General features: G+C 43.5%; 2 protein-coding genes across 3 annotated transcripts; both read right to left on the reverse strand.

Moving 5' to 3' along the window:
* Window positions 1-235: 235 nt before the first annotated feature.
* On the reverse strand, window positions 236-5,235 carry LOC119365159 (F-box protein PP2-A13-like). 2 transcript variants are annotated; one of them, XM_037630757.1, is made up of 3 exons: window positions 4,273-5,235; window positions 3,704-3,822; window positions 236-530 (listed from the first exon to the last, which is right to left on the reverse strand). In XM_037630757.1, the coding sequence occupies exons 1-3, from the start codon at window positions 4,624-4,626 to the stop codon at window positions 440-442; spliced, it is 564 nt and encodes a 187-aa protein (XP_037486654.1). In that variant the 5' UTR covers window positions 4,627-5,235; the 3' UTR covers window positions 236-439. The 2 variants fall into 2 exon arrangements, with proteins under 2 accessions (XP_037486654.1, XP_037486653.1); XM_037630756.1 differs by lacking the exon at window positions 236-530 and adding an exon at window positions 1,595-2,348 and having other exon boundaries at window positions 4,273-5,216.
* A 3,599-nt stretch (window positions 5,236-8,834) lies between these two features.
* On the reverse strand, window positions 8,835-13,581 carry LOC119365163 (E3 ubiquitin ligase BIG BROTHER-related-like). The gene is made up of 8 exons (XM_037630759.1): window positions 13,411-13,581; window positions 12,703-12,858; window positions 11,889-12,117; window positions 11,742-11,806; window positions 10,540-10,584; window positions 10,118-10,242; window positions 9,711-9,819; window positions 8,835-9,267 (listed from the first exon to the last, which is right to left on the reverse strand). Exons 2-8 carry the CDS (start codon window positions 12,850-12,852, stop codon window positions 9,229-9,231), a joined length of 762 nt encoding a protein of 253 aa, XP_037486656.1. The 5' UTR covers window positions 12,853-12,858; window positions 13,411-13,581; the 3' UTR covers window positions 8,835-9,228.
* Between the last annotated feature and the right edge of the window lie 4,406 nt (window positions 13,582-17,987).

Here is a 17,987-nt window from a genome sequence, read left to right on the forward strand (position 1 = left end):
AAAGGGAACGGAGGGAGTATTGCATAACTAAGCAGGAATCTCATTCCTCCATCTGTCGGCATTCATAGCAGGGGGGGTATGCTGTTTCACAAGACACTGATGAGACCTAGTTTCAATTGGTTATATCAGCTGATGTGCTCAAGTTTCTGAATGATCATTTGGTAGAGTTAGTTTTTGGAATTTTTCGGATGTACATTTTTATTGCAATTGTAGTCAGTGTTTTGTCTACTCCCTTTGTAAAAAAATATAAGAGCGTTTGCATACCGTGTCGCTACAGTAGCTCTGGCTTTCCTTCTTTGCTTCACAGTACCTGCTATAGTAGATTCATACAGTGTTTGATACAGTGTTTGCTACAGTACCTCTGGCTTTCCTTCGTTGCTTCGCACTAGTTTGCACTGTAGCTTAACTGACCTCTCTCCTTGATGTTAGAGGATCCTGTTCAAGGGTAGGCTGCGTATTTATGGCACACGGGCTGCCATGCAAACGTAAAACTGCCGCGCGTGATTGCCAACTGCAGTTCAGACATCTCCCTGATAAATATAACATTTTTATTTATTTTCATGAAAATCCTATGATAAATCATTTTTAGTTGGAAGCTTCTACCCATTTAGTAACATACTCAATATCAACTAGAATATGAGTGTTACCATGTGAGGTTAGAAAATGTCTCGTATAATTAAAGCCTCAAACATCAAAAGATTCAATAACAAGTCAGCCCCGGCGGTTGTGGGATGTGGCCGTTGTGTGCGAGGTGCCCGATGGAGTTGACAGGTGGGTCATGCTGTCAGTGAGAGAAAAAAGAGGCAACACGGGACGTGGCTGCCATTGGATCTTGAGTGGATGGCCGTGATTAGATCGCGCACGTACCAGTGGGCTGCGGGGTTGGCTCGGCCTGCTGGGCTGCCTGGCCTGGCTGGGTCATTTTTTTTTCTTTTCTTTCTCTTTTTCTACTGTATGGAATTGAATTTGAATTGGCCCAAATTCATTCCAGTTCAATTTCTTTGGACTCCAGAAAATTCAAACAAACACTAGGGCTCACATATATCATATGAAAAATATTTCCAGCCCTTGATGCAATTTTGGAAACATTTCCAGCCCTTGATGCAATTTTGGAAATTTATTTTTATGCAAGAGGTCTTAATGTGGCTATTAAATAAATCTCAAAATTAAATAGGTTTTCCAAAGTAGCCAAATTAATTCCAAAAATATCCAAAATGTACTGAAATCATGCTATGCATATGAATATCATGTTCACAACCAAATTTGAAAATTTTGGGATGTGACACAAGTGCATGTGTACTGCCATGTCCGTGGGAAAGTACACACCAACATGGAAAGAACACTTGCATGTACAAAATCACAAACCTACCTAGTTTCAAAGGTGTTTACGCGAGGAACACATATGTGAAAACTTCTCATAATTCAGGCGAATGGTTCGAAAGTCGTTTCAGCTTGAATTCTCATTTTTAAAACACAAAGAATTTACCCACAAAAGCCTGGAGCTCCCATTCTCCGTTTTCGTTGTATCACGACACATGGGAAGCAAAGAGCGGGTTACACTTTATCCAAAGTGATTTTTTTAGACAAGTGTTGAGAAATAACTAGGTTCAACGAAGTAGAGACAGGATCCAGGAAAATGTATTTACAAAAACATCACTACAACAATGACGAACAAATGAAACTGCTCTTTCTACAGATGAACACCTACCACTCTAATCATACATCACCACCTACATCTAAATCCTCCTGACCCCAACTTATTTAGCTATCACTACAAAGAATACATAACATGACTCCAGGTTCATGCAAAACCATCAGAAAAATGAAGGAATATTTACAACGGGCTTAGGACGAGAATGGCTATGAAAAAGGCTAGGCACCGCCTATCAGTTGCCACATGGAGTGATACAGCATGTTTGCAAAATTACTTGCGTATGCACTCCTCGGGCTGATGATCCTTAGGATAAATGAAAACAGAGTCGACACATAGGCCACCTTTTGTGTGCGTGCAATCAATCTGTATCATAGAGAACTTGAGCTTGATCAACTCATCCGAACTCGATATGACAAAATCACCGACATGGTAAAGGATCCAGTGTCCTGGTCCATCTAGATGGTAGTCGGATGTTGTGTGCTGGCCATCTGAAGTTGAGAGCTGAAACCGTGTCGGTTTAATGTCCCAACCGTAGATGAGCTCAGAGTCATAGACCCGACGGCCCATGCGCTTGTGTGGCCGGCCCAAGTGGAGCCGGAAGAGAAGGCTATATGAGCCAGCAGGGAAGCAGAAATCAATCTCCCCAGCTACCTCCAGCCACCATATTTGCTGAAGGTAGGCAACACTATGGAATCTGTAACAGAAAAAGCTAGCAGTTTAGCGTGTTGTGTTTAGCAGTCACTTATCTAGTAACTGTAACGATGACCATACAAAAGGACATCGGAAGAGAAAGTACGGATGCGTGAAACTACAAGTGTCAAGAGCGCTTTTTAAGCTTGATGCTAGATCAATCAATAGCGCAATGAAGCAACTACATGCTTGAGCAGAACAAAGATAAAACCATACTCAATGCACTAGTCATGTACACACCAAAAAATAAAAAGGTGAAACCTCATATGCCTTTGCAAAAAAAAAAAAAACATATATCCATAGGCCCACATGTCATAGACAGAAAGGGGGTGGCGCAACTTTTCAGGGGCATATAAGGATTCAGCCCATAAATCACATCATCACATTGTTTTTAGTGGTACGATTTGCATCAGAAATAAATCAATAACCAGAGTAGAAGCTAGGATACACCTAGATGTTTTATCACAAGACTGAAGTGTTAGGTCTGGCAATATGCAATATGATGATTGGCTCCAAGATTGTCTATATGACTATATCTCATCACAAGACCAAAGGAATGACATCAGTGGTGGTGCTACGTGTTGTTTATGATGTCAAGTGACATCACAAAATTTGTGATAGCTGCACTAATACACTTGAATTTAACAAAAATTTATCAACATATATGGGTATGCATATAGCTTTGACATCACTAGCTTCCACTCCTAGCACCGCCACTGAATGACATACTAGTGCAACAGATAAACCGAAATAGACCTTTATCACAGAAATGAGCTCCTGTTACGACTATGAGCTTTGTAGCATCTCTTAGAGTGCACAACCAGAAGAAACTAATGATCTCTAATTTCCCATCTATGAACTACCAAACCCCGACATTCTAATCAACCACCAAGACATACCAATCACATTCCCAAGTCAGCATTCTCTACTTTTACCATAGCTAGTGCCTACTCTGATGCACCTTATGGTTATGGGGAAGAATTGAAAGTCAAAACATCCTTACAATCGAGGAATAGGGCCTTGTCGGCAGCAGAGGGCAAACAACGCATGTTATTCCTATACTATTCAATAACAGGAAACGGTCATACCAACTATACAGTGGCACACACGAATGAGCACAGGCATCCGAAGACTTCACCTCCATACAATAGGACATTTTAGAAAACTATGACGCAACAGAGAAATTCCGTTCTGCCATGCTCAAATTTGCTATGTAGTATGTTCTAGGAAAAATTACTCAAATTTTCAATTAGAACGAAAATCTGAACAGGTTTTCCACGCAAAGAAAGTTTAGACGGAATTCAACCTTAACTTCCCATGGAGTAACTTTTAACCCAAAACTTAGCAAGACGGAAGTACCTGGACTCGTCTGTGGTAAGGTGGCTCCAATACCGCCGATCATCAATACCGGTAATCGCCAAAGCTTTTGAGGAGATTGACATGCAAAGACCACCCTTGCTCTTTTGGATCCAAAATTCCTACAGAGGTGTTTTCAGTCAAGTAATAATTTCAGCATAAGTACCAGAAAGCGAAGAATAAACACCATCCAAGACAGCAAACATAAACAAAGAAGGAAAACAGAGACCAATACACACTGACGCATGAAAGGAAAACTACTGTTCCATATATCTGGGTCTTTATGAGCCTACTAGCAATCCAGCCCACATAAGCAACCAAGCAATCCATAATCTAAATTCTCAGAAACATCCCTGTCAACATCTCAGATTCATTGCACACAAACCAAATCTACTCTTCTAGATCCTCTCTTCCAAGGAACACACTTTTTTGTCATGAAAGCAAGCTGTACAAGTTGGTTTGCAACAAGTACAAGGAGCAAACTATTCAATCAACATGCTTAAAGCAAGCTGTACTAGTTGGTTTGCAACAAGTACGTACAAGTTGAAACTGTAAAAAAGAGATTAAGCTACCTTGGTGCCCCCATCGAAGGGGGTTGGCCTGCACAGGCGTGCGTACTTCTCCTTCTTGGTCGCCACGGAGGAGGAGCACCTACCATTGCCCTCCACTGAGCCGTCGCTGCTGCTATCGTCGTCGGCCGCCGCGGCGAGGGCGGCGAGGTACCGGTAGTTGGCGGGAAGCTTGGTGGCCCAGACGCAGTCGGCGGAGGCGGCGCCGCGGAACGCCCGATTGAGGCGGGCGACGAGGCATATCTCCGGCGGGTCGAGGTAGAGCAGCACGGGTGCCACGCAGCTCTCCGGCATGTCGCCCAGCGACGTCTGACCCCACCCCTCCGACCCTTCCATGTTCGAAGCCCCCGCCCCCATCTGCTCTCCAAGCCGCAACCAATTGGCAAGCGATTCAACGACAGATTGCTCCAGGGCACGGAAAAGTTTCAGAACTTGTTCGGCTTCAGCCCCCAATCCCTTCCAGGTGGATGCCTATCCGGCGGCGACGGTTGGAGGGCCGCCAATTCCGCTTCGGATCAGCGAACCTGCGGCGAAGAAGCCTTCATCCGGAGCCAAAACGATCCGCCGCGCCTGTGTCCCGAAGCGCCAGCCCGACGGAAAGCTCGGAACTTGGCGACCAAATCTGCCGCCGGCCCTCAGATTCTCGGGCAGACACGGCACCGAATCGAGCTGAGACACAAGTACGCTTCAGACGGGGAGAGGGGTGGAACCGCCCACGAGGGATTCCGCCATTGTTTCTCGGATTGGAGGGGAGGCGAGGAGATTTCTGGACTGGGGGATTTAACGGAGGCAGACGGACGCTGGCATGGGCCTGTAGGAGCGCACTTTTTAGGACAGGTATATAAGTTGAAGTGGCTATTGTTGTAGTGGGGAGTGCCAATCTTTGGGCCTCTAAACGGATCAGGTTGGATTTACAGTGTTTATCTATTGCATGGAGGTAGGTTTGTGATCTGAACGTGGCTTCGAGTCGGGAACATGGCTGGTTGAGTAGTGCGGAGCAGTATTCCTACTTTCAGAATATAATAGGAGTATATTTTGTTTCAAGAACACACAAGTTGTGCGTATTATAGGAGTATACAAGATGAAGTAATAATATACACAATCCCTAAAAAAAGGTAATAGTATACACAAATGTTTTTTTGAGGGAATATACACAAATGTTGATGCTCACAATTTTGCTAGGTTTTGTCTTTCTCTTAATCATGGTCGTCACTTGTGGTTGGGTTCTCCATTCGAAGTGCAAATACCTATAACTGTTTCTCATGATTAATAAAGCCTAGAGGATTGTTCTAAAAAATAGAGTGCATTTACTAAACATCGGGCAGCCAGGAAAAAAAATATCCAGTCGATTAGCAAAGAGGAAGGCGGCACTCGAGTAACCTCGTAGGAGAAAAGGATGACGTGGTTGACCGCGGTGTCACCAGCGAAGTAAAGAAAGAGCATTGATGGGTTCAAGTGGTGGCAAATGTAGACTTTGACCCATGATGATATCGAGCTTAGCCTAAGGGAGGTAAAATTGTTTTTGCATGTTTTGAGAGGGGTTGCCATGGCACCCACGATACCCCTACTAGATCTGGAATGGCTTCGGGTGCAGGAGAATTGTGGACTTTAGAGGTATGGTCGGGTGGCGCACCACTAAGGGGGCAGCCACAAGTGGCAATGGCGAGCGACATAGGGGGGCGGCGCTATAGGAGGAAGAAGAAGGAGAACACGCGGTGCAATTTTGACCGAAACTAAAATGTTCTTCTTCATTCGCTTGATGAATAGGCCCTTCCTATTTTCATGTTCGTCGAGATTTTCCTGAATCATTTTTTTAATATCAAAAATTTCTTAAATCCTTTTATTGCAAGCGAACAGATCATGATTTTCCAGCTCCCGCGCCGGTGTTTGAAAATGCGAAATTGAACCTCTTTTTTTTTACCAAACGAGCCTTGTGTGAAATGGAACCAGTGTGTGTGTACACTTGTCGTTTCAACCAAGCAATCCTAATACCCCCAACGCCAGAAAACCAGCCCATTTACACACTAGACAACACCATCATTGTTCGTTTGAGCGGGGGTGAAGGATGAGAGAAATTGGCACCATAGCACCATAATTTGGTTGGCCGTGGACCCATATCAGATCGAAAGCAGCCAGAGAGCGGATGAGGATGCGAGACGAGACGAAATGTTGGCATGTCTGCTTACAATAGAATAGATACATCGATCGACTGCATGCATTAGCACGTAGCACTAATCTGACCGTTGGCAGTCGCAAGGGGCCAAACGACCCAAAGGAATACTCGAGAATGGTAAGCTTGAAAAGGATATATACGTACGTACGTCTCTGATCGATGATTGCGCCGGACTGAGATCCCTAAAATATCCAGCTGGACCGCTCACATCCATATCGCAGCTAGGTCAAGCACACCCCTTGGCCCTTGCGTCCAATCATGCATGCTGATTGGCAACAAAATGGCAGGAGGAATGAAGCTTGTTCTCTTCCGGAGCAGGACGAGAGCGCGAGACGGTAAGAATTATCCTGTACGTGTGGAAGCCGATAAGGATCGAAGCGCATCGTCGCGACGCGTGCGCCTGACATGAGCTGAAAGATTGAGGCCATGGCCATGCATATCCTTGGACCGGCTACCGTCCAAATGTTTGGTGTGCAAATTTCGCTTTGAAGAGATTTCCACCGGATAGGCTCCCCGTCTGAGCGTGTTTTGGACGCTACGAAATCACGGGCGATTATATATTTATATATCATCTGCATGATCGACCAACATTGTCTCCATATATTTTTCGAGCTTCCCAGCGGCTATCGGTCGCCATCCTTCTGTCGGCAGCCTCCGGGGCGTCCATGTGCATCGTCGATCTTGTGCACGAGTTCTTATCCCCCCCTTTTTTTAAATGGCGGAGTTCTTATCTTTGCTATGATGTTATTTTGCCACTTGGATTTTTTAGAAGAGACGTCTCATAGGAGCAGCGTTTTGTGAGACAATGGTTAACCACTAGGGACCCACATGCCGGTGTCTAATCAGGAAGGAGCCGACCGGCCTTAACCTCTGGGTCACGGGCAAGGTGGAGCCGAGCAATACGAAACATTTTTCCATTGGCCCACAAGTACGGATCCGAGTCAGCCGGCCACGCCTGCCCTATCCACTTCTAAACGTCGACGGCCCAGATTTGAAGATTTGATTCTGATCTCAAAAAATTTGAGATCTAACATTTTTTTTCTACAACCATATTGTTTAGCTGTAAGGTATAACTGCCTACCGCCACGAGTCTCGGCGGCAGGACTTAACTGCGCTGTCACGCTAACTTAACATGAAAAATACCCTGGCGGTAGGCATGCCACAAGTAGTAATCTTCGTGACCGTGTGAGCAGGAGGCTAGTAGTAGTGGTACTACTCCTAGTAGAGAGATGTACATCGATGCATGCATGCTAGCCCATCTTCTTCTTCTCTCTCCACCAAGCAAGTATAATAAGATGACGTAGGCTTTCGGAATGGGGAAGAAGTGAGTTTCTAGAAACATAGATGGCCACATGGGCAAGCTGCAATGGAAATGATGTCAGCTCTTTTGGGGCTCTCAAGGGATAAGGGCATTACGGTGAGAGAGGCTTTAAGCTCATGGAATTGGAGGAGGAGTTTACGGAGGATTAACTCTGCTGTCGTGATGGATTCCTTCATATCTCTTTGGACTAAGGTTCGAAACATCACTCTGATGGACGAGGGCTGATGAGATTACATGGAAGATTGCTGCTAATGAGATGTACATGGCCAAGTTTGCCTATGGAGTGCAGTTTCTTTCATGCATCCGAAGCCGCACCTTGACAAAGTTTGAAGCATAAATGCGGAGATGAAAATTAACTTTTCCGTTTGGACAGTAATGTAGAACAGACTATGGACTGCTAATAGACTGAGAAGAAGAGATTAGGACTATCTAGATGCTTGCTCTAACTGCGATGGGACCATTGAATCCTTATCAACCCTTAAGTTAAGGACCATGATAAGTGTCGAACATCAGGTACGAGCACATGGCAACTCTGGAAGTTTTCGATGGCAAATTTAGTTAAGCGAGGATGACAACTTTAGTTGACAAGCATGACAACTTCCGTATTTCAGTTTTTTTTATAGAAACTTGTGTGTCACTGGATTTGCTATCCTTGCATGACTGAAGTTGCCATCGAAAAACATCAGGGCCAGAGTGTCACGCACCTGACGTGTGGCACTTATCATTCGAATAAGCTAACTACTATGCATATCAACTGGAAAAAAAAACTAATCCGTACATATCCAGCAAAAACTAATCCGTGCATATCAGCTTAGAATTTTTGTACTATGTGGCCACCAATTATGAACTAGCCATATTTTACTGGCTACTAGGGTTGTTGCGTGTGTGCAATTTTATTCCGGTGAACGTCATGCTTGTCCCCTTTTCTCCAACATACTTATATGTCCATTTAATATACAAATGGAAGGATTATCTTGTAGCCTTGAGTAGCTAAGAAGAGAGTCCCATCAGGTTGGTTCAGAAGTCAAAATCCAGAAAATCTTAACAACCCAGACCAGGTCCGGTTCCATCAGAGCTCTATTCATCCAAGCCATGGAAAAAGACAACACTCAGAGGTCACCACTACACCTTTTCTTTTTTGAGGGAATAGGTCACGACTACTCACAATCTATACAGTAGTATGGTTCAATACAGTGAGGCGCCAAGCTTGAAACCCGTGGGAAATACATTACTCCAAGTCACATAACAGCTTCCCCGCAAAAAAAAAAGTCACATAACAGCTAAAGTGCTAAACTCAACACGAGCATCTACCTTCTTTATTTTGCTGGCGATGCAACAGAAGCTCCGGTTCATCTTACGATAACTAAAGAGTACATCATGTTGCCTTTTTCGCTGCCCACGTAAGTGGCAACGTTTTCTGAAGCATGTTGACATTGGCCGTCGGGTGAATCTACGGTCTTTGCTGTCACGACCCAAAAACCTCCTTGTTGCAAACGGGGCATACCTGTCAACGCAGCACAATGAATTGAACTAAGCTGATCAGAAGTCAAACATCTCAAGAGAAAAAAAACAGCGAAGGAAAACGGTCATACTGTCGACAGCAAGCATTACAGGACACCCGCTCCCCTATCATTAACAATTAGATGAGCTGTTTCTTCCAGCGCCATCATTTGCTCTAAACTATATCAACAAGATTTCTAGCCATAACTTCCCTTCCTATCAGGACGGAGAATAAACTGCACTTGGCATACACTGATACATATCAGGAAGTAGACAAAGGATTCTGAGCTAACGTCTGATTGAATTTAACAATGAATAAAGATGCAAGAAACAATTATATGGGAAGTAGCAATCTGGTCACGCTCACAGAAACTACAACAATCCCTAGAAGTTCTTGTGGAAGCAATACGCATCAATTACAAAAGCTGCAAAGGCAAGGTAGCTTACCTTATTGATCTTCAACCATTTGGCAACACAAGTTCGATGGTACTGATGCTGACAGGGCAATGTAGTCAGCTTATCGCGGTTCTTGTAAGCCATACAGCATATCACACATCTGTTTGTTTAAACATTAACAGAAGAGGATATTTATATAGTTTGTTACTTAAAGTATGGATTGATATGAGCATATACAACATACATAGAAACTAGTACTCCACCCTAGGAACATCACATGCTGGCACAATGTCATATGATGAACCTTAAGATTACAAAGATACTACTCAATAGACTAATCAGTGAAGCAGGTTCTTGGGACAAAATGGTGAGTGACTTGTGCATAGCTGTCCATGACAATTATGCACAAATTTATATCACATGTTCAACAAAAAAGTGAACGAGGCTTGAGGACATACTCATCATGTTTTTCCTTTCTTGAGAATATCCCAATTTTGTATGTTGAAGACTTAAGGAGAGCTATCACATCTTCTGGCAACCCTTTACTTTCAGTCCCAATAGTTTCCCCTAATTGTTGTAGTTCCTGTAATACACAAGTGATTCAAAAATTGAAGTAAGAGGTATAGCATGTAGCATCCCATTTTTAGAACATAGCTTAACAGATGTCGAAACAAACGGATGTGTATTATGTTTTTTCGTACTACTTACTATAAACAAGATAATATCTATACAATTGTTATCCACGATTCACATCAAAGACTACAAGAGTCCTTTCAAAGATAATATATCAGGGAACCAAAAGTTAACTGGTAGTGGGGCACAACCCTTGATGGAACATTAGGGAATATACTGGCCACACAAAGCACTTGATGCTACACACCTCATAAGTCATATTATCAGGATCAACTCCATCCTCCGTTAATACCTACAGTGGCAAGATAGAGGAAAACACATTAAATAAAATATAACTAGCAGGTGCGCCACATATTTGCGTCGCTAAATTTTATATGGTGTTATACTCTTACACGCCTTAATTTTCACGGTCTTCAGCACACAACATTGATGATCGTATTTCATATGAATACACATTATAAAACTGTAAATGCAGTATTATGAAAAAAGATCCGCGCAAAATGATACTCCTTCCTTCCATTTTATGCAAGGCCAATTAATCTTTTCTGAAGTTAAAATTATTCAAATTTGACCAAGATAGTAGGAAAAATATATCCGCATCTACAACACCCAATGAATATATTACGAAAACATACTTCATAATAGATATGGTGATATTTATTTGGCATTGTAGATGCTGATATTTTTCTATGAACTTATCAAACTTAAACAGGTCTGATTTGAGACAAGACTAGTTGGCCATGTATACATGGAAGGAGGAGGTAGTATTTTTACTTGACTAATGTAAATATTATTTTTTAGTATACCCAGAGTTAGAAAAGTTTTACTGCATGTATTCTAGGATGTCATCTGTGTAAGAACGAAGCGTGTTGAGGGTCGTAGGTATTCTTTGTTCCTTAGTTGTATTTTATTTTTATTCCACATTTTAGTTTTACGTTGAATTCACAGATAAATCAGATAAATATAACTATTTTACTTTTTATTCCAGACTTTATGCGTAGATAGATCTATGTTTTTCTCCACTAATAAAGTTGTACAGCTAAAGTAAACAAATGCAAATTTGAAAATTGCCACCACGTCTGTCTTGCCGAGCCAGAGGCCACACAAATATGATTTACCTTAGTCATGATCCGTGTGAAGCATATACAAAGCAAAAAGATTTCCCATTTGATTATTTCATGACATCAGCCAATACAACTCCGATACGATCTGAATACTTCTGGCCAAGTCGGACATTAGCTTTAATGTTTGGATGCAAACACATGTACGCATGTAGCTTTGATGTTAGATTTTAAATCTCCTCGGTTATAATTAGGACCCACCATATATTAACGGACCAAATAATTTAGCCTACATGGAATAACAAGGTGGCTTTATCTTCATTGTTTTAGTTATATAATAGATTATCCGAAGCAAATCTGTAGAATCAAAGCTGTCGAAAGTAAATACCTGAGAAGATCTGCTCACAGAAGTATTGCCATTGTTGGATGTTGAAGAACTTACGGGCTTTCTTCCTAAACAGGTGTTGGCAACATTTAAAAGGCGTACCATATTGAGTTGCAAGTTATAGAAGAGTACCAGCAGACAACTAATCACCTTCTTTTCTCTTCTTGTCATCTATTGTTGCCTTGGCGATTTGGTCCTCCATCGCCTGCAAGTCTCTAGCTAAAGCTTCATCGACAGCTAGCTGTGACTCATAATTTACGCCTTTTGTTAATCTTCGCCCACTCGATTTTCGCGGATGGCCACAACTAGAACTAGGATCTGAATGAGTCCTAGATGAACCACTTCCATCATTTCCTTGGATTAATTGATACACTATTTCCTGAACAGAGTGTGACAATAGGCAAATTAATGAGAATGTTCTGTCATATTTTGTACTACACTGTTTGTGCTACAAACAAGAAAAATATATCAATTCCGCCTAAACACTTTAAATGAAGATTCCACATATTTGGTCATTTGGTGAACCATGACCCATTTGGATCTGGCGACAAGCAATTAGTTTGTAATTTTGCAGCGTAAATGTCATGAAAAGCTTTGGCCCTTCGATCATAAATGTCATGAAAGATGAATCATTTTTATGGCGTGTGATTTAAGATAACTACATAGGTACAAATATGATCCGCTAGAAATGGTCTACGTCATATACTCATATTACTAGACCTGGTCAAGCTTGACATAAAAAAAATAAACAGCTTTGGCCCTTGGATAGAAAAACATTTGGTTGAGATTACTATGCACAAGACAACAGAAAACTGCAGCATCATACCCTCCCCAACGGACAAATGTCTAGGATAGAACATCTGACTGAGATTTCTAATGCATAACAGGAGTAACGACAACAACACGCAGGTCAAGACACGATGGACACAGCCAAATAAGATGCGGACAGGGAACGGCACGAAACCTGATCTTGGAGAACTTGTGCAAGATCAACATCATCTTCAAAGAAGCATCCCCCGAAATTCTCTTCAATTGCATATGGCAAGGGGGCATCCATATAGTACACAACCGCTTCCTTCTTCCCTGTTGTATCATGTAGCACCTCCATGCTCATGAGAACCTGACAAAGGGAACAGGTAGAACATTGCCGGATCATGCTAGATTTGCGCAAGCAGAAAACGCTGCTAATCGTACTATACCCACTTATTGTTGCATCTTATTGTCAGACCCACAATCATTGTTGTACCAACTGAACAACAAGGAATTTACTAGTGTGCTTTCAGACATCACATTATCTCAGGCTTCTCGGCGGTCGATTGTTACAGCAAGTGAAACCCCCTTGCATCTTGAAATGATAATTGAAACCCTTTTGCTGGGGGGAAATCCGGAGCAACCGTAATTAATATCACCGACACTAGTAATACTAAATGAAACAACAGGAAGGCAGTGTCTGTGACTCTGAATCCATCCTCGAGAGACAGGCGGACAGACAAGCCATGGGCAGAAATCGATGCCCATAATGCCTCGGATCTAAACAGCTAGGATATCTCCCCCACGAGCCCACAGATCAAGCGCCTGACAACTCCCAAAAAATGGACATCTTCATTCGCGAAACGAAACAGAACCGGCGAATCTGCGACAACGAGCATGGGAGTGGAAAGTGGAGACTCACCTAGGAACGAACCGGGGAATGGGAGATTTTGGAGGATGCGAGGGGGACTGCCGAGTGAAAAGAGGATCGACGGGCGGTCCAGAAGCCGCCTTGCTCGGCCCCCTTTTCGCCTCCGGGCTTCGCTGTGTGGAGCGCAGCTGATATCATAGTCGGGGAGAGAGAATCAAATCATGGTGGTCTCTCGGTCAAGCGTCTGGGAGGGGACGCGTGCGCATGGCATGGGCCACCCTGCAGGCTACAGCATAGAAAAAAAATTACGCGGCCATCATTCCCAGAAGCAGGCGTGACGGCAGCGGCTGCCCGCGGCCAAATTTGGTGTTTTGACTTTTTGCCGTAAATTTAACCGGATCTGACCCCCGCTGAAAGTATTTTGAGATTCGACCCTTTCAACTACCGTCAGACAGCACTACAGTAATGTTGGACAGGCTACCGCCAAGCATCCCAGCGGTAAGGTTGACGGCTGCCCATAGATGGTCGTTTGCGCCCGCCTACGTGGTTAAGGGCCCTACCGCCAGATACCCTGACGGTAGGGAGCTCAATCCTACCGCCAACAACCTTGGTGGTAGGCTCTGTAGTGGATAAGTTGCTAGTGGGGCCCCCACCCACCCATTCACCCTCAATCCTTCTTCCTCTCGAGCTCATCCTCTTTCCCCCTTTCTCCCCCACCAAAGCACCCACTAAATCTCTCTCCATTGCTAGAGATTTGTTCGGTGGATTCGGAGCATTTGCATCACCCAAGGTATCTCTCCCACTCCCCCTTCTTTTGGTTGCTTGGGATCATGTATTTTATGTTAGATTGCTCACATTGTTTGAAACCCTAATTATTGCTCTTGTTGTGCATTTATGATGCATTTATGCCTATGTTTGTGTTTGTTGTGCCTAGCTTTGTGGTGGGTAGCAAGATCTTGTGCCAAGGGTTAGTGGCTTTGTTTTGGAAGGGTTAGGGTTAGTGTTAGGGTTAAGGCAATTTTGACAATTTTTGTCCTGTTGTTTGAATGCAATGCATACAAGTTTCTTGCTTGAATCTATGCATATTGTGGATAGTTCATCTCTATGAATTGGCCGGCCCATGGATGACATAAATTTTTTTCATTGTTCTTAGATGGATAGACTTGTTAATTTGCATTACTTGGACAAGGCGGCATTTTTGAATGGAAATGCCGATGGAAGGGAGGAGCCCATGGTTTTTGACACAAGGCCAAGTTATGATGATGTTGTAGTGAAAGTGAGAAGCATGTTACATTGGATTAACCCAAGTGATGAGGTGAAGCTTATTGGGAGGTATGGTGTTGAAGTTGGAGTAAAGTCCCGATTAAAGACTCTGCCCATCACCTCCGATTTGCATTGGAATGTGTACAAGGATAAAGTTGAGGGATCACAAGACAAGTCACTTGAATTGTTTGCCACAAAGGTTGAAGTTCCCCGCCTACAACTGGACTTGAACCGGAGTGTGTCATCCCCACTACATGATGGTAGTGTCAAGTTCTATGTCGACAATTCTTCCAGCCAACCACCAAGTAGCCAACCCAATGAACAAGAGGTCAATGCTAGAGCCATAGTAGTTCGACGCGATCCTATTGCTCATGTGGATGATGATGCTTTTGCTCATGTTGATGAAGAGGAGGTCAATGCTAGAGCCATAGTAGTTCAGGTGATCCTGTTACTCATGTGGATGATGATGCTCTTGCTCATGTTGATGAAGATGCTATTGATATTGTTGATGATCATGCTATTGCTCAAGATGATGCTTACGCGGAACAAGAGATTCATTGTCATCCCATTGGTGACTTGGATGTCAGTGTGTACTAACAAGACATGGACCGTAACCTCCCTTATAGGCGTATGTGTGGATGTGACTCGGATAACGAGGGTCCAAAGGAAGAATTGGACGAGGATGGATTCACGGCGCAAGAAAATCAAGTCTACAAGAAGGTCAATGGCAAGGAAAGAGGAACCTCTTTTGTTTCATGATCTTAGCCTTGCCGACAAGGCTGTTGTTGATGGTGGCATGAGATTGGGGTTGGTTGAACCATCACCTTGCCTTAAGGTTGCTGACCCAAGGTCCTCGGATGAGGACTAGAATGCTCATTTTAATAAAGGCATCAAGTTTGGGTGCTTGCAAGAGTTCAAGATTTGGTTGAGTAACTATGCCATTAGGAACCATAGGTCGTATGTTGTTGGTCATTCCGACCAAAATGTGCGGTACATCATCAAATGTGACAAAGAAGGTTGCAAATGGAAGGTTCGTGGAAGAAAAATTCATGAAACCGGGCAATAGGAGTTGAAGAGTTGTGTGGCCACTCACGCGTGCATACCGCTGGAGCAAGCCGACCGAAGCAAGGGGCACCGTCAACTCACCTCCGAGTTCCTAGGCTACAAATTGTTGGATGAGATATCCCACGATCCAACCGTGAAGGTGAAGCTACTCATGGGTTCGGTCTTCGAAAGGTTTGGTTACGAGGTCAAGTATGGGGAGGTGTGGATGGCTAAGGCAAATGCTATTAGGATGTTGCATGGTGATTATGCGGCCACGTACAATATTCTACCCAGGATGTACGGAGCCATTGCTCATCGGAACCCGAGCATGCGCCATAGAGTCAAATCAATTGATGGAGTGTTTCACCAAGATTTCTGGAGCTTTGGGCAATGCATCGAGGCATTTAAGCATTGTTGGCCCGTCTTGTTAATGGATGGCACATTCTTGACCGGAAAATACAAGGGCACGTTGATGGTGGAAATGGCCCATTCATCCAATGACAACATGTTGCCAGTGGCATTTGCCTTGGTGCCTTCAGAGCATGATGACAATAGGGAGTGGTTTATGGGCCATGTAAAGACGAAGGCGATTGGCAAGAGAGAGGTGTGCATCATATCGGATAGGCATCATGGGATTTGTAAAGCAATAGGTGTTGATATTCCCGGCTTTCCAAAGCTCCAACACCGTTGGTGCATGAGACACTTCGTGGCAAACTTTTACCGTGCATGCAAGAGCAAGGATTTTTGCAAAGACCTTACCCGTGTGTGTGTGTGTGTGGTATTCAACACCAACACATTCAAAAACCGATATGATAAACTCTTCTTAGCATTGGAAAAGAATGAATGAGGGAAAGATTCTTGACAACACATCTTCCGGAGAAGCATAAGTGGTCGCGTGCTTATGACGAAGGTGGTTTGAGATACGGAGACATGACAAGTAACATGGTGGAATGCGTCAACAATGTGCTTAAGGGTGTCCGTTCATTGCCGATGACTGCCATTGTGAAATATGTCTTCTTCAAGCTCAATGAGTACTTCCTAAGGCATTCCTGAATCACCACTGATTAGATAGGTGAAAAGAAAGACTATCCCTTCAAGGTTGATGATTGGTTGAAGTATCAAGCATGCAAGTCTTCGCATCAACAAATCATTAGATTCAACAAATCATCCGGTGGCACACGAGGAGGTAGGAGTGGTAGCCGTGGAGGACATACGAGTCTTAGAGGTAGTGCACGAGCAGGCACTATTGGTGGCTCTAGAGGATGGGCGAGTCTTTGAGGAGCCCGCGGAGGTGGTCGTGGTTCCGGTGGTACTAGGAAGCGAAGGATTGATAGAGGAAGTCCTATTGACGTCTTGCTTAACCTCGATGGTTGAAATAATATGAATGGTACTTGTTGTTGATTGTTTTGTTATCTTAATCTCTATACATGTTTATTTACTTTACTAACTAACATGAAATCTTTTTTTCATAGGCATGGCTTCATCCGGTTCCATGACGAGGCCCCCGTGTGCTAGCCGTGAAGACATGTAGAACAAGTGGGGTTCTGCCAAGTTGGACAATGTGAAGGAGAAGGAGATGAAAACTCCATCATGTTGATGTGGAGATGTTTGCAAAGCGAAGGTATCCACGGACCACAAGAAGTCACGGACTGAAGGAAGAAGATTTTGTGTGTGTACCAACTATGCACATGATCATGCGCGTCCAACTAACGCCCATGATGTGTCGTCGGTATGTTCAAAGGGTATTCTCAAGGTTTGCTTCATCTCGAACTCATGTTACTAAGCACCAATTTGTTTTTCCTATGTAGTCACCGCCTCCGCTTTGCAAGTACTTCACATGGATAGATCAAGATGTGCTAGAAGATGTCAAAAATGACCAGCATCGAGATTGTCTTAGGAGGCAAGGTTGTTTGAAGAACAATTCCGAAGAGCCGAGGAAGAAGAGCGTCGTGAGAAGGAGAAGATGGAGCAAAAGAATCACGAGGAGGAGAGGGCACACAAAGAGAAGGTTGCTAGTGAAGAGGAGAGGGCAAGAAAGCTTACAAGGGCACATGAAGCCCAAGAGGAGGACGAGGCACGTGAAAACAAAGGAGAATGGCCTCATGTGACCCAATAAGCACTATGCCTTTCATTGGTGCACCTGATGTCTTTCATTCTCGCATTTTTCATGAACTATTTATTCTACAAACTATGTATTTAATTTCCGAATCATGAACTTTGTCATAGACCTATATTTTCCATGTCTATGATTTATGGCGTTGCTGTTTGTTGAACACTATGTGCATGATGATGTTAACAATAACTAAAAATAGAGGTAAAAT

The sequence above is a fragment of the Triticum dicoccoides genome, chromosome 2B, assembly GCF_002162155.2.
Source record: "Triticum dicoccoides isolate Atlit2015 ecotype Zavitan chromosome 2B, WEW_v2.0, whole genome shotgun sequence".
NCBI lineage: Eukaryota > Viridiplantae > Streptophyta > Magnoliopsida > Poales > Poaceae > Triticum > Triticum dicoccoides.